Source organism: Callospermophilus lateralis, chromosome 2 (genome assembly GCF_048772815.1).
Source record: "Callospermophilus lateralis isolate mCalLat2 chromosome 2, mCalLat2.hap1, whole genome shotgun sequence".
Classification (NCBI taxonomy): domain Eukaryota; kingdom Metazoa; phylum Chordata; class Mammalia; order Rodentia; family Sciuridae; genus Callospermophilus; species Callospermophilus lateralis.
The window spans coordinates 9,455,408-9,468,376 of NC_135306.1; the positions used below are offsets into that span (position 1 = coordinate 9,455,408).

Sequence of the window (12,969 nt, forward strand, 5' to 3'; positions counted from 1 at the left end):
CCAACTAATGGATTTTAATGTAACTGAGTACAGAAAGTTTACTAATGAGGTTTTATTTGTTTGTTTGTTTTTAAAATACATTTTTTAGTGGTCAGTGGACCTTTATTTTTATGTATTTATATGTGGTGCCGAGAATCAAACCCAGTGCCTCACACATGCTAGGCAAGCGCTCTACCTCTGAGCTACAATTCTAGCCCCAAGGTTTTTTTGTTTTTTTTTTTTTAATATTTATTTTTTTTTTTTTAGTTATCGTCAGACACAGCATCTTTGTTTGTATGTGGTGCTGAGGATTGAACCTGGGCCGCACGCATTCTAGGCGAGCGCGCTACTGCTTGAGCCACATCCTCAGCCCCCGAAGATTTTATTTTTTAATAATTTTTTGTTATTGTAATTTTTATACCTTTATTTTTTAAAACATTTATTTTTTAGTTGTAGCTGGACACAGTACTTTTTATTTTATTTATTTATTGTTTTATATGGTGCTGAGGATCGAACCCAGGGCCTCACACATGCTAGGCAAGTGCTGTACCACTGAGTTATAACCACAGCCCCACTAATGAGATTTTAGATTCCATATTGTAACTAATCTTTAAGAAACTCCCATTTATCAAGTTTGGGGTAGAATCAAAAAATATTTAGCCGGCGCTGTGACACACGCCTGTAATCCCAGCAGCTCGGGAGGATCACGAGCTCAAAGCCAGCCTCAGCAAAAAAGTGAGACACTCAACAATTCAGTGAGACCCTGGCTCTAAATAAAACACAAAAGAATAGGACTGGGGATATGGCTCAGTGGTTGAGTGCCCCTTAATTCAATCTCTGGTACTCCAAAAAAAATTTTACAAAGAAAATTTCTTAAATTTACCTCCTGGACTAGGGGTATGGCTCGGTGGTGGTTCTCTCCCCTGGTATATAAGAGGAATTCCTTTTTCTAAAAACATATCTGTGTGAAACTGGCTTTTCTTCACATACCTCAACTAAAATATATCATCACACATCAAATGTAGAAGCACATAGGTTAATCCAGCTGTTCTGCGAAACTAAATATCAGAATTCAAAAATATAAAATAGTGCCACTCCTAATTTTTGTTTGTTTAGGAAAATATAAAGATTTTTCCATTCATTAAAAATGAAAATGAAAGAAACGTTTATGTTAACTTGTAGTGTTTTTTTTCCAATGAATAATCTTAGATTTCTGTTTTAATTCTAGGACAATAAATATTAATGGGTATAATCCTCATCAGTAAAGCTTTTGGTCTCTTCAAAAATGTTTAAGAGTATAAAGAGGCTTCTGAGGTCAAGAAGTTTGAGAACTCTTGATCTGAAGTCTTGATCATCTTAAGATGCTTGGACTTGGGGCTGGGGATATGGCTCAGTTGGTAGAATGCTTGCCTCACATGCACAAAGCCCTGGGTTCAATCCCTAGCACCACCACAAAAAAAAAAAAGAGAAGACGAAGAAGAAGCTTGGACTTGATTCTGATTCTCTTGATTCTCTCAATCCTGATTCTGAGGATTACAGAAAAAGAAGCATTTTAGAGTCTTAAGGAGGAAAGGGAGGCATTCTGATGTGCTGTGTTTTGTTTTGTTTTAGGGATTGAAACCAGAGCAGTTTACCATTGAACCACTTCCCCAGCCCTTTTTTTTTTTTTTTTTTTTGATAGTCTTGCTAAATTACTTAGGACCTCACTAAGGTACTAAGGTCTTAGCTTTGAACTTGCAATCCTCCTGCTTCAGCTTCTTGAGTTGCTGGGATTATAGGTATGTACCTCCACTCCTGGCTCCTGTGGGTAGGTGCTTAGATCTGAAGAAGACATGATCCAAAGTTGGAGAACCAGAGAGGACTCAGTGGGTGATCGGGACCTAGGTGAGGAATCTGATTAGGGAGCACTGGAAGGTGAACATGTGAGAGCTATTTAGGGGAGCAAATGCCTAGAACTGGACTTGGTGTGTGGTGAGGCCTCCAGTGGCACTGACCGCACATTTTCTTTAAGGGAAGATGCTGTTCCGGTCATGCTGAGATGCTGGCCATGTGAAGATGGCCGCAGAAAGAACTGCAGGTCTGAAACTCTGGAGAAGGGTCTCGGCCAGATACTTGCTCTGGGATCATGAACACATAGGAGTAGTAATTAAAATCCAAGGGGCAAACTTGACAGAGGACACAAGTAAAGTTAGAAGAGGTGAAGAGCGAGGTGGAACACAGGAGGATCACCATTAACAGGAAGGAGGGAGTGAAGACAGAGAGGAAACAGAAACTGGCAAGAGAACTGGCCTGAAGAACCAAGTGGCTGTGGCTCCATGGAAACCCAGGTACAGGGTGGAAACCCAGGTACAGGGTCTTCAGGAAATATCGGATACAGCTGAGAAGGCTCTTCAGGGGCTCTCAACATTGAGGGTGTAGTGGCCTTAGCAGGAGTGTTTTCACTATATTAGAGGAAGGGGGGAAATCATGTTGCTGTAGGAGTTTTTATAATTAGACTTAATTATGTTTACAGGAAAGAACCAAAGAGCGAGATTGAAAAGTACAGGCAGAAGTGCAAATAGGTCAGATGCAGCTGCTCCAACAGTCAGAGAGGTCATTATAGTCCCTCCGCCTCTGCTTCTGGATGCTCAGGGAGGAGCAGCAGTTGAATTGCCAGTTGAGTTACATTGAACTGAAGCTCTGCAGGCAACTCAGGGCTGATGCTCACAGTGAGGCCCAAGAAGGCATGCGTGTTCAGCTCCGAGACCAAGGAGACCCAGCCCAGCCTTTCCTACAAGCACCTACAGAAGAGTACAGCCTTTCCCAAAGAAAGTACACCTCCATCAGTTTCTCCCAAGAAGCCCAACAGGAGTTTCCCACACCCTTTCCAAACCAGGGGGATCAGGAAAAATCAGACCCTAGAAATTCATTTTTTTTTTAAAGTATTGTGCCTGTTATAAAGGAATTGAGAAATCCTTAAAAAAAAAAAAATCCTTTTGGCCTTCCTTATGATGCTGGCCATTTATGCTAAACCAGATGCCCAGGAGTCAGCAGCATGAACTGTGGTGCACATCTCCATACTGGAGTGAAGTGCAGCCATTGAAAGAGATGGCTAGGGCCAAGTGTGGAGGTGCACACCTTAACCCCAGCTGCTCAGGAGGCTGAGGCGGGAAGATCCCAAATTTGAGGCCAGCCCTAGCAACTTATTGAGACTTTGTCTCAATATAAAAAACAAAAAGTGCTGGGGATGTAGTTAAGTAGTAGAGCACCCCTGGGTTCCATCCCCTGCAACAGAAATGGTTGTAGAGACAGACTGTGTTGCAGCAGAGGCAGGGGTATGATAAAATGTTAAGTTTAAAAGAAATTTAGCTCAGATTTTAGTATACAGTGCTGTAGGAATAAAATGATTACAACCATATGAAAAACATGAGGACAGCTAGAAAAGTGACCATGATGTCCTTGTGTACCAGTGTTAGGATCATGGAGTGAAATGTGGCGGGTTTTCCTTTGTCTTCTGTATTTCTAGCAATTTTTCATGTAATTTTTTAATTGAAGCAGAATGAAATTCAAGTTTATTTCTGGTGTTATTGACAAGGAATTTTAGACAAAGGTGGGTGCAGGCTCATTTGGAAGCCCCAGCTTTGACTAGTCGTTACCAGCCACAGTGCCACCAAGTATGCTAAGGGACCCTCCTGTCCACAATCTGCAGTGGGAAGCTAAGCACTGTTTTGGCAGGGGGTGTCGAAGTCACTGTCCTCTTAGCCTTAGCTGCCCCATTTCTAGGTACCGGCAGTCTTTCTAGGGTGGCTTCTCCCCTGCAAGGGCCCGAGGAACCTGTTTCAAATGCATAATGCAGAAGATAAATTAAAGCACAGAAGCTCAAACGTCTCCACTTCTGACATTCATGCTGCTAATTGGTTTCTGCTCAGTGTTAGATTCCATCTTCTCTGGTTTACTTTGAAAAAAAATAGGTTTGTGTAAATACATTTTTGCATATCCACATTTTCATTTCAATATTCAAAAGCAGATGTATAGTTTCAGTGTCTTCCTTGAGTGTGTGACCAGTACTTAGATGCCACATTTATACCATGTTACATTGCATTTTATTCCTACAGCACTGTAAAAGCTAGACTGTTCAGACAAGGACAAATTAAAATCAAAATCTTTAAAGTAATGAGCATTTTATCTTCAAGTATCAGTTCCATCACAGTTGTAACGAATTACCACCACCTATTGAGCCCAGGGATGTATATGAGATAGACACATTCATGCATGTGTAGGTGTAATGTGACATCATGTAGTTGTGATCATATGTGTGGAGGTGATGACACGAAACCCCACAGGTGGAGCTCACCCCAGCTCTACCTCCAGGGTTCATGTTTTTATTCTCAGCATGTCAGGTTTCCAGGGTTGCCTTAATTTCCAAACAGAATTTAACAGTCCAAACAAGTTAATTGGAACTAAGTGGAATATTGACTCTCAGCTGACACTTTGATAGAGGCACTGTGCTCCCATGGCTTACCCCTTTCCTATGAAACTGCTGGTATTCTTTGAAATTTTGAGGGTAACTTGCCCACCTGATTCCCTCTAATGCCCGAGACAGATGCCCTGGTGGGCTGCAGCCAAGAAGGTGGCCTGAGCCCTCTTTATGCCTTCCCAAAGTGACCTGGAGACACTGAGGCTGGCAGAGAGTGACACAGACTCTTCTTACTCAGTTCATCAGTGTTCACGTGCAGCTTGTTCCATCTTCCCAGACACTTCTAGTAAAAATTTAGCATGTAGCATTAATTACTTGTGTTTATTGACAGATTTGTTTTCAGCAAGTGGTGAATTAACTTGTTAAGTTTGACTGTATAGGTTTGGATTGGTTAAAGCTATACAGTCTGAGTTCTGATGATTAGCTGTTATTCTGATGGAGAAGTCCACAGTTCTGCCGTGTTCCCTTCTGTGTGGTCCTCTAGCAGTCCCTTTTCAGCACGCTTCCTGCGCCTGTCAAGATCAAAACCACATCCACACCTACCTTTGTGACTGTGCATCTGGTCTCACTGCCTCCAGGGGTCCAGGGAACACCCGGAAACGCAGTTCTCCCATTTATTTTACTGCCTGCTCAGAACACACTAGTGGCCCTATCAGCTCATGAAGCTCGCATTTTCCCATGTCACCTCCTACTTGCCCATCATGCATGACCCTGCTCTACTCGGGGCTCCCACAGAGCCAGTTTGTCAGTGCTGTGTCGCCCCTGCCTTGTTACACTCAGCTAACACCCTGTCCTCCAAGATTTCTCAGGTGTCAGCTCTCCAAGAAACTGTCCTTGAGGGTCCTCCTCACTCCAAGCCAGCCACCTCTATCTCCACGTCTCCACGGCAGCTCCCTGTGCTCACCTTCCCCCTAGTGCTCACTACACTGGACTATCCGAGTTCATTTCCTGTCCCTTGAACTAGCCTGTGCTCTTGGCAGAGCCTGGACTGAGTAAAATTGCCCTCCTGGGCATCCATCAGAACAGCAGGCCTTCAAGCAAGAGCTCTTGGGAGTGAGCTCCCCTTTGTCCTGTGGTGTCTAGCATGGGTGAAAACATGGCTGCTGCCCTTGAACTAGGCTCAAGGGACAATTATCAGCTAATTTTTTCAATATACGATTTATACCCCAGGGCTCTTGCTCCTGGCTCTCCACTGCTGTGGCTGTCCACCAGCCTTAGCCTGGTTACTAAATGACAACTTTAATTGTTTTGGTACAAACACAGCACTCCAGATGGACCCCTCCATTCCCTCCTGGTGGGGTGGGCGGTTTCACTGGGAGGGAAGAGCACATCAGAGGTCAGGCGAGATGGCTCTTCTTCATTCTACCTGCTCCTCTTCCTCAGCCGGACACTAGAATGAACACAGGGGACAGGCAAGGGACCCACAGCCCCCCATGCACAGCAAAATACAGAGCACAGGCATGGGTTCAGCTAACCTTTCAGGAGACTTGGTTTGGGATAATTTTTTTTTTCTTCCACATGACTGTTGCCCCTCTCCCCTGTGAGCCTGCAGTTGACAGGCTCCATGGTGCCACAGCCCCAAGGGGAGAGTATCCAGGCATCCTTCCTGAGGCCCCAGGCCCATGCAAGCTGCACATCCCAAGTGCCATTTTTAGGTTTGACTATACCTAAAGTCCCAGACTGTCTTTAATGGTGTCTCAGCTTTCCAGGCAAACATGCTCCCTGCATCTTGAGATTTAGTATTGTCAGTGATGAGCAGGAGCAGGTGGTGTAGACCGTGCATGAGATCACTTATCAGAGGGGCCAGTGAACCCCGAAGCTTCAGGTCTGCAGGCCTCCCTAAGACCTTCTGGTCCTTTCTAGCCCTAGGCTCTGGTATCTGTGTCTGTCATGGCCACGTGTCAGCAGTAAGGGCTCCTGCGGGGGTTGTCTCTGTTTGTCCTTCACAGCCCTGTGTCCTTCATAGATGGCCAACAAAGGTATCTCTATTGTTCCTCCACATGGTGATGTCACCAGCAAGACTCCAGTGTTCTATGATGATGACTGCAGACATACACACACCCCGATTTAAGTAAGATTCACTCCCTTATCAGAAATAAGTAATTTATATATTAACAGTGATTAGCTTCCAGTCAAGCATTCTGACTTTTAGTGCCATGATTTAGAATCAGGCTAAATTTGTCAAGGGACCAAAAGTGGGGTTTTTAAGAAACTATCAGCTAATTTTTTCAATATACGATTTATAGTCACAATTAGTATTTTGTAATGATGTTTCCAGGATAAAATACCAGCAGTTCAACTTTTCTGGCCACAAATGTACAGCATATATCAGTTTATTTTTGGAAATCTGAAAAATTAGCTACTGTAAATAAAGTCTCCAAGATTTCTCCCGGAAAGAGGTGAACTTACAGTAATATGGGTGATATATTATTAATTAATAACTGACCAGCCACTTCTTCAATTAAAAGGACAACGAATGAGGAGGTCTACTGGAAGGATATGCTGAATTTTAATCTTCAGGCACTGAGATCCACTGGAGCAGACCAGGGGAAGCGTTTTGGCTGATGCAGGAGGCCGGCCGCAGGTGGATATGGGACCACCCTCCTCCTGGCTTTAGGCAGGTTTGCCGAGCATCAATGATGTGTCGCTCTTGGACAATGTTCTTTTGGTGCCAATAATGGAAACCAGTTTCAAGATAGCTAAGATTAAAGAATTAGTTCTTAGAGAGCTGCTGGGGCTCCCAGAACCCAAGGACAGTACATGCAGATAAGGGACCTTCACATGGGCTGAGACCAAGAGTCGCCAGGCAGGCCGGCATCTGTCTCAGTTCCGAGGAGGGATCTGGTTGCTGTGTCTGGCCCAGAGGTTAAGCACAGGAAGCGCAGACATGGCTGCAGGTGTGGCAAAACAAGAAACAGGTTTCCTTAACAAGCCACGTGCAGCAGGGCAGGCCTCCACCTGGCCATGCATCTATGAAGACTCGCCCAGTGTGGCACCATTTGAGCCAGGTCACCAAGGGCCAGCAAGGCCTTTGCACAAAGGTCAGTAAGAGGGCATCTGAGGCAATACAGAGCCTGTGCAGAGGTCAGGGCAGCACCACAGGCTGCCTGTGGGGACATGGGGACATGAGGCTAGATGGAGTAGGCCCAGAAATGACACTGTTATTCTGTAGGGGTGGGAAACAGGAAGGAGTTGGACTTGGTGGGATTTGTGTCAAAAGTGCTGGCCCCTCAGGCAGTCTGCTCTGTGAGGCGCCACCCGTAGTCTGTAGAGCCATACCCTGTCCATCCTTCTGGGGCGGAAGTGACCAGCAGCCCTTGGGAACAGCTTCCATCTGGGACACAAGGCCAGGAACTCCTCCAGTAGGACTCCTGCTCCTGTAGGAGCCCAGGCCGTGGAGCAGAAGCTCCAGGAAGGGGCTGCGGTTGGCCCTGCCCTGCCTGCTGTGTTTACTTGACTTTAAACAATGTTAGTTCATTTCCAGAGTAATAATCTGGTGTCAGTTGGCTCTACCTTAAAAATATTCCCTTTCCACACAGTTATCCTATGGAAGCAGCCCCGTGGTAATGCAGAGCCTGCGCAGGAGTCTTCCTGGGGTGGCACTGCCTGCACACACTCCAGAGTGGAGCGGGCCCAGGTGGCCACTCAGTCTGTTCTCCTTTACTGTCCATTTTACACCCAGCCCAGGACGTGAAGACCAGCCACTCCAGGAACAGGAGATCTGCCCAGCCTCCACCTACCCTCCAGTCGGGATGGTGAGGGGAGCACTCATGGGACCCTCATCACTGCCTCCCTCTCTCTGTCTCTCCAGGTCATGCAATATTTAAACTCACGTATCTAAGCAATCATGACTATAAACACCTCTACTTTGAGTCTGACGCTGCTACCGTCAATGAAATCGTGCTCAAGGTGAGTGCTCCTTGACTCAGGGACGGGTCGAATGCTCCTGCCTTTGCCCTGTCTAGCCTGGCTTCAGCCACTTTCCCTCCCAGTAGGACTTGGTTCCTGGGCCCAGTTTTGTAGATGAGGGAACTGGTGGCCCTGCTGATGCGCACCAGGCCCAAGCCAGGCCTTGAGGTCAGCAGCTCCGTGTCAGCCTCAGCTGAAGCAGGCCCCCCTTCAGCTGCCTCCCAGCCTCTAATGATCCAGCTCCTCCTGTATCCCTGTGGTCCTTCCACACACCGTTTATCTCCCTCTGAGCCCTGGCAGCAGCTCCTCAGGCCCCTGGAGCAGACCCAAGAAGACAGTTGCTGGGAAAAGGCTTCATCGTGCTTGGGGTGCCCATCAGCACCTGTTGAAACGCATCAGCTCCTACTGGGCTTTACCAACCACAGCAGTCCACCCTGAGCTCCAGATACCATGGTGACAGGCCAGTCCCTGTCCCCAGAGAGCCCTGCCTTTGTCAGGGGAGACGGAATGAAACAGAAAATTCACAAAAGATGTTAATAGTCACAGGGTGCCAGGTAGATGGGAGTCGGGGAGAGCAGGACCTGAATGACGTGAGAGAAGGCATAGTGTCCAGCAACCTGCGAAGGGCACAGGCGGAGGGGTTTGAGCCAGAATTGACTCCCCCACCTCTGGTTGTGTGACCCCACCTCTCTGAGCCTCAGTTTTCCCACCTATGAGGTGGGGGTCATGGTACTGATGCTGCCCCACCCCACCAAAGGGCTGCCAGCATGCAGAGCAAATGCCGCATGCCAGGACTCTCTAGGCATGGTCCGTTCTCTTCTCAAGAGGAGACTCATCAGGCAGTGACAATTGAAGCCGTGAAGATACGCTGAGGGACTGCCCTGTGCAGGACCTGGGCCAGGGGCTTCTTAGACCCAGTCTGGTTGGTCCTTCACAGGGCCATGAGATAGGCACATCCAATTGTTCCCATTTTCTGGGTGATGAGGCTCAAAGAAAAGTAACTTAGCCAGGATGGTGACTCTTAGCAGAACTAGAACTCGACCCTAGGCTTAACAGTTTCCAGAATTTATGTTCCTAATCCCCTAGATGTGTGTAGCCTTAAAAGAATTGAATGGGAGATTCCAACCAAATGGAATCACTTCTCAGGCATATTTTGAGCTCAAGTCCCATGACTGCAAAGGTCTTTGGAAGTAGCAGGAGAGAAGTCAGAAATCTCATGCTGCTGGGAGGATAGTTAGGGCAAGATGGTCAGTGGAATGGAAGGTGGGAGATTCATGACCACCTTGACCAAGCCTCCCTCAGACAGAGACTGAGAACAATGTACCCACCCAGCACTGTGGCCACCAGCAAGCTGAGATCATCACAAGACAGCCCAAGGAACTGCCAAGTGTTGGGGAGTAGGTGAAGAAATATTCCAGTACCCCGTCAGGGACTGGACTTATTTTTATAGCCAGCATTAAAATATTCAAGACTTGAGAAGGATTCTAGTGAAATTATAATCCTGTGTTTGACATCAAAATAATTTTCACAACAGCAGATTGATGACAGAAACACAGGTTTATGACTTCAATATGAGACTGTGGAAGATCAAGTGCAAAGAAATCATTTTACAGGACCAAATGCTCCCTGGAAGCAGATGCTTTTCTGCAAAATCCCTGAGGCCTGTCGCCTCCCCTAAAATGTCTGTTTTCATATCAAAATGTTTGTAGAAATATTGCATCATGCAGAAGACTCCGGGAGAGTCGCAGCAAGCCCAGGCCTGATTTACTCAGAGCTAATGATCGTGGTCCTGATGGAAGATTAAACTTCACTTCCCCCACTTCTGATTTTTATAGCAATTGGAGTACTTGGTCTTAGCCACATTCCCATGGTGTCGGGGCAGGCACCAGCACTGGCTAACAGAGCCCAGCCCCGTGCCCAGGAATTTAGCAGAAATGTTGCCCTTAGAGGCTCTGCAGGGTCAGTCTCTCTCAGGAGTTTTACATGAAATCAGAGCTTTCATCAGAGGACAGGTTACAAGGAGAGGTGAGAGGCAGAGCTGATGCTCTCCGTCACTTCACCTCATCGTGTCTCGCCCCTTGTAGAAATATTAACATCTCCCAATTTTTTGAGACGGACTGCACATATTCCATGTTCGTTATCTCATCCAATCTTCCCAACTGTCCTGCAGAATGTGGATGTTGTCCCCATTTTATAGATGAGGAGTTGGAGGCTCAAGGCCACAAAGCACATCAGAGTGGAGCCTCAACTTGAACCTGGCCCCGAGGACTTCTAGAGCTGCCCTAATTCCACCAGAACGTAATTGAGCTAAGCCATGTGTGGTCCCTGATTCTGCAGGCTTGGAGATGAATCTCCGAGGAATCGTTGGGCTCTTCAAATCAGGTTCTTCTTGTGATCGAGTGACGGACGCTGTGGCTTTATTGACCATGAAAACTCCCTATATTTTTATGCCTTAAGCTGTAAAATGCATTGAAAGTGAAACACTCTATAGTGCATAAAATTGTGCAAGTTTTAAGCCACAGCATATTAACCAGCTAATGGCAGACCAAAGGGCGTTTTTATCTTTTGATTATTACATTAATCTTCCATTAAAATTATCTATGTGATTATCACAAAGCACTGAAGATAATAAATTTAGGAAATAGTTGGCTTGTTAAGGATCATTTTAAAATGCTTTTGTCAAATTGCATGTGCCAAAACTACACTGAAAACTCTAGGTTGGCTGAGTGTGCAAACAATATAATCCAAAGATTGCTTTCATTAAAAATGATAAAACCTCCTGTTTCCATACATTGTCTGCATTGTCCCAGACGTGCACCCGGCCTGCAGGCCTCATGATTTATTGCTCTCAGCTGGTGCCTTGGCGAGGCAGTGGCCGAGCGTGTCAGGCCTTCTGGACCCACACGCTGGCCCTCCCCGCCTGCTGCTGGCGACGATCAGAGCAGAAAGTTAGGAGGGACAGTGTCAGAGCCTGGGTCCTGCAACTGCCATTCTTGCTGTCTCCTCCAGAGCCTCTGGTTCCTTCTTGGCTTCGCAGAGGCCCCTCCCTCCAGGCCCAGGACAAGTGGCCCTCAGAGTAGAACCAGCATGGTGCCAGCTGCCTTCCCTTGCCAGGAGACTTGGGTTTCTAGTCTATTTCTAGACTAGAAACTAGTTCTATTTCTGTAACTTGTAGAAACGTAAGGGCTCAGAGAAGCCATGGTGTTCACTCAAAGCCCAGCTCAGTGACAGCAGGCGGTATCTGAGGAGGCTCTGTGCAGTGTGGGTGCTGCTCATGTGACCCTGAAAGACACACACACACCCTCAGGGGAGTGCAGAGAGCAGCAGACGGCTGAGCATCTTCACGGCCCTGGCCCTGACTTCAGCCCCCTCGGCCTCCTTTCGGAGCCTCCCTTTCCTTTTGGTTGAATGAGCCTTGGCTTCAAGGCCCCGGAGCATTAAAGGAAATAGTGCTGGAAGCTGATGGGGGTCTGAATGGAGAGCCCTGTCTTGCTCTGTCGTCCCCGCGATGGTTTCGTCTGTCTCCTGTGGAAAGTGAAGCTCGGGAGGTTCTGTGCAAGTCCAAGCAGGCAAGGGCAGACCGTGGGGCAGCTCAGCTCAAGGGGGGTGGGCATTGGGGCTGGGATCAAGAAGCCCCAGCACTCGGGGACAGAGGAGCCTGAACCAGAGCAGGACCGTATCCTTCCTGCCAGCGTGCTGGGTGCCGGGAGTCCAGCCACAGAAAAGCACCTGGGCCTGCGGCACCCAGCCCAGAACAGGCCTTCCTCCTGCCCTGCTTTGCCCCAGGCAAGCAGCACGCGTGGCTGGCAAGTGACAAGCTGTGTCCTCTTGCTTCCTAGGTTAACTACATCCTGGAATCACGAGCAAGCACCGCCCGGGCTGAATATTTTGCTCAAAAACAAAGAAAACTGAACAGACGTACAAGCTTCAGCTTCCAGAAGGAGAAGAAATCAGGGCAGCAGTGACACTGGCCCCCAGCCTCAATCTGTTGCCACAGATTGAGCTGCCTGCCAGGGCCAGGTGGCCCTAGAGCCCACCCCGTGCTCTACAGTGCTTGGGGGAGGCCAACTCACGGACACAGGGTCAGTGGGCTCTTGGGCAGGGGGTGGGGCCAGGGGGCATCTAGGTTGGAGGACAGAGGACATTGCCAGGGGACTGCAGCCTGATTGGTGGTGGCTTTGAGTAACAATGCCCAGGGCCAGACCACCCGCTGGCAGAACCATGTGCTGTCCAGCCGCCTTCACTGCCCGATGACCCTGCCATACATATGTACCCTGTACATAGCCATGCCAGATATTTCCTTGCAACTTGATCAAATTTCTTAAAGCAAATGAAGAACAAAAGTGTATATTTCTTTTTTTCCTTTTAATAAACAGGTGTACTCTTTATCATGGTTGGTATGATGGACCATTCTTTGGGGTGGAGATTGATTATGTTATTCTCTTTAAAATCTGTTCCCATATTGAACAGGCAGATTGGAAAAGCTATGGTTCGATTTCTCAGAAGAAATGTTTAAGGCTTAGTCAATAGTTTTAACTATGCCATTTGTTTAAATGAGTGCATTTGCTCTGAGGATAGTTAAGGAAGTAACTGGGTTAGGAACGAGGGCAGGGGGCTGTGTGTCC

At 47.3% G+C, this 12,969-nt stretch overlaps 1 protein-coding gene across 4 annotated transcripts in view; it reads left to right on the top strand.

The window, feature by feature from the left end:
* Mapkap1 (MAPK associated protein 1) overlaps positions 1-12,732 on the top strand; it is a 229,522-nt gene extending 216,790 nt beyond the window's left edge. For all 4 annotated transcript variants that reach the window (XM_076845471.2, XM_076845473.2, XM_076845472.2 and 1 more), the window contains 2 exons: positions 8,247-8,344; positions 12,184-12,732. In XM_076845471.2, coding sequence (XP_076701586.2) covers positions 8,247-8,344; positions 12,184-12,309 — 224 coding nt within the window. In that variant the 3' untranslated portion in view covers positions 12,310-12,732. The remainder of the gene's footprint in view (positions 1-8,246; positions 8,345-12,183) is intronic.
* The last annotated feature ends 237 nt before the right edge of the window (positions 12,733-12,969 follow it).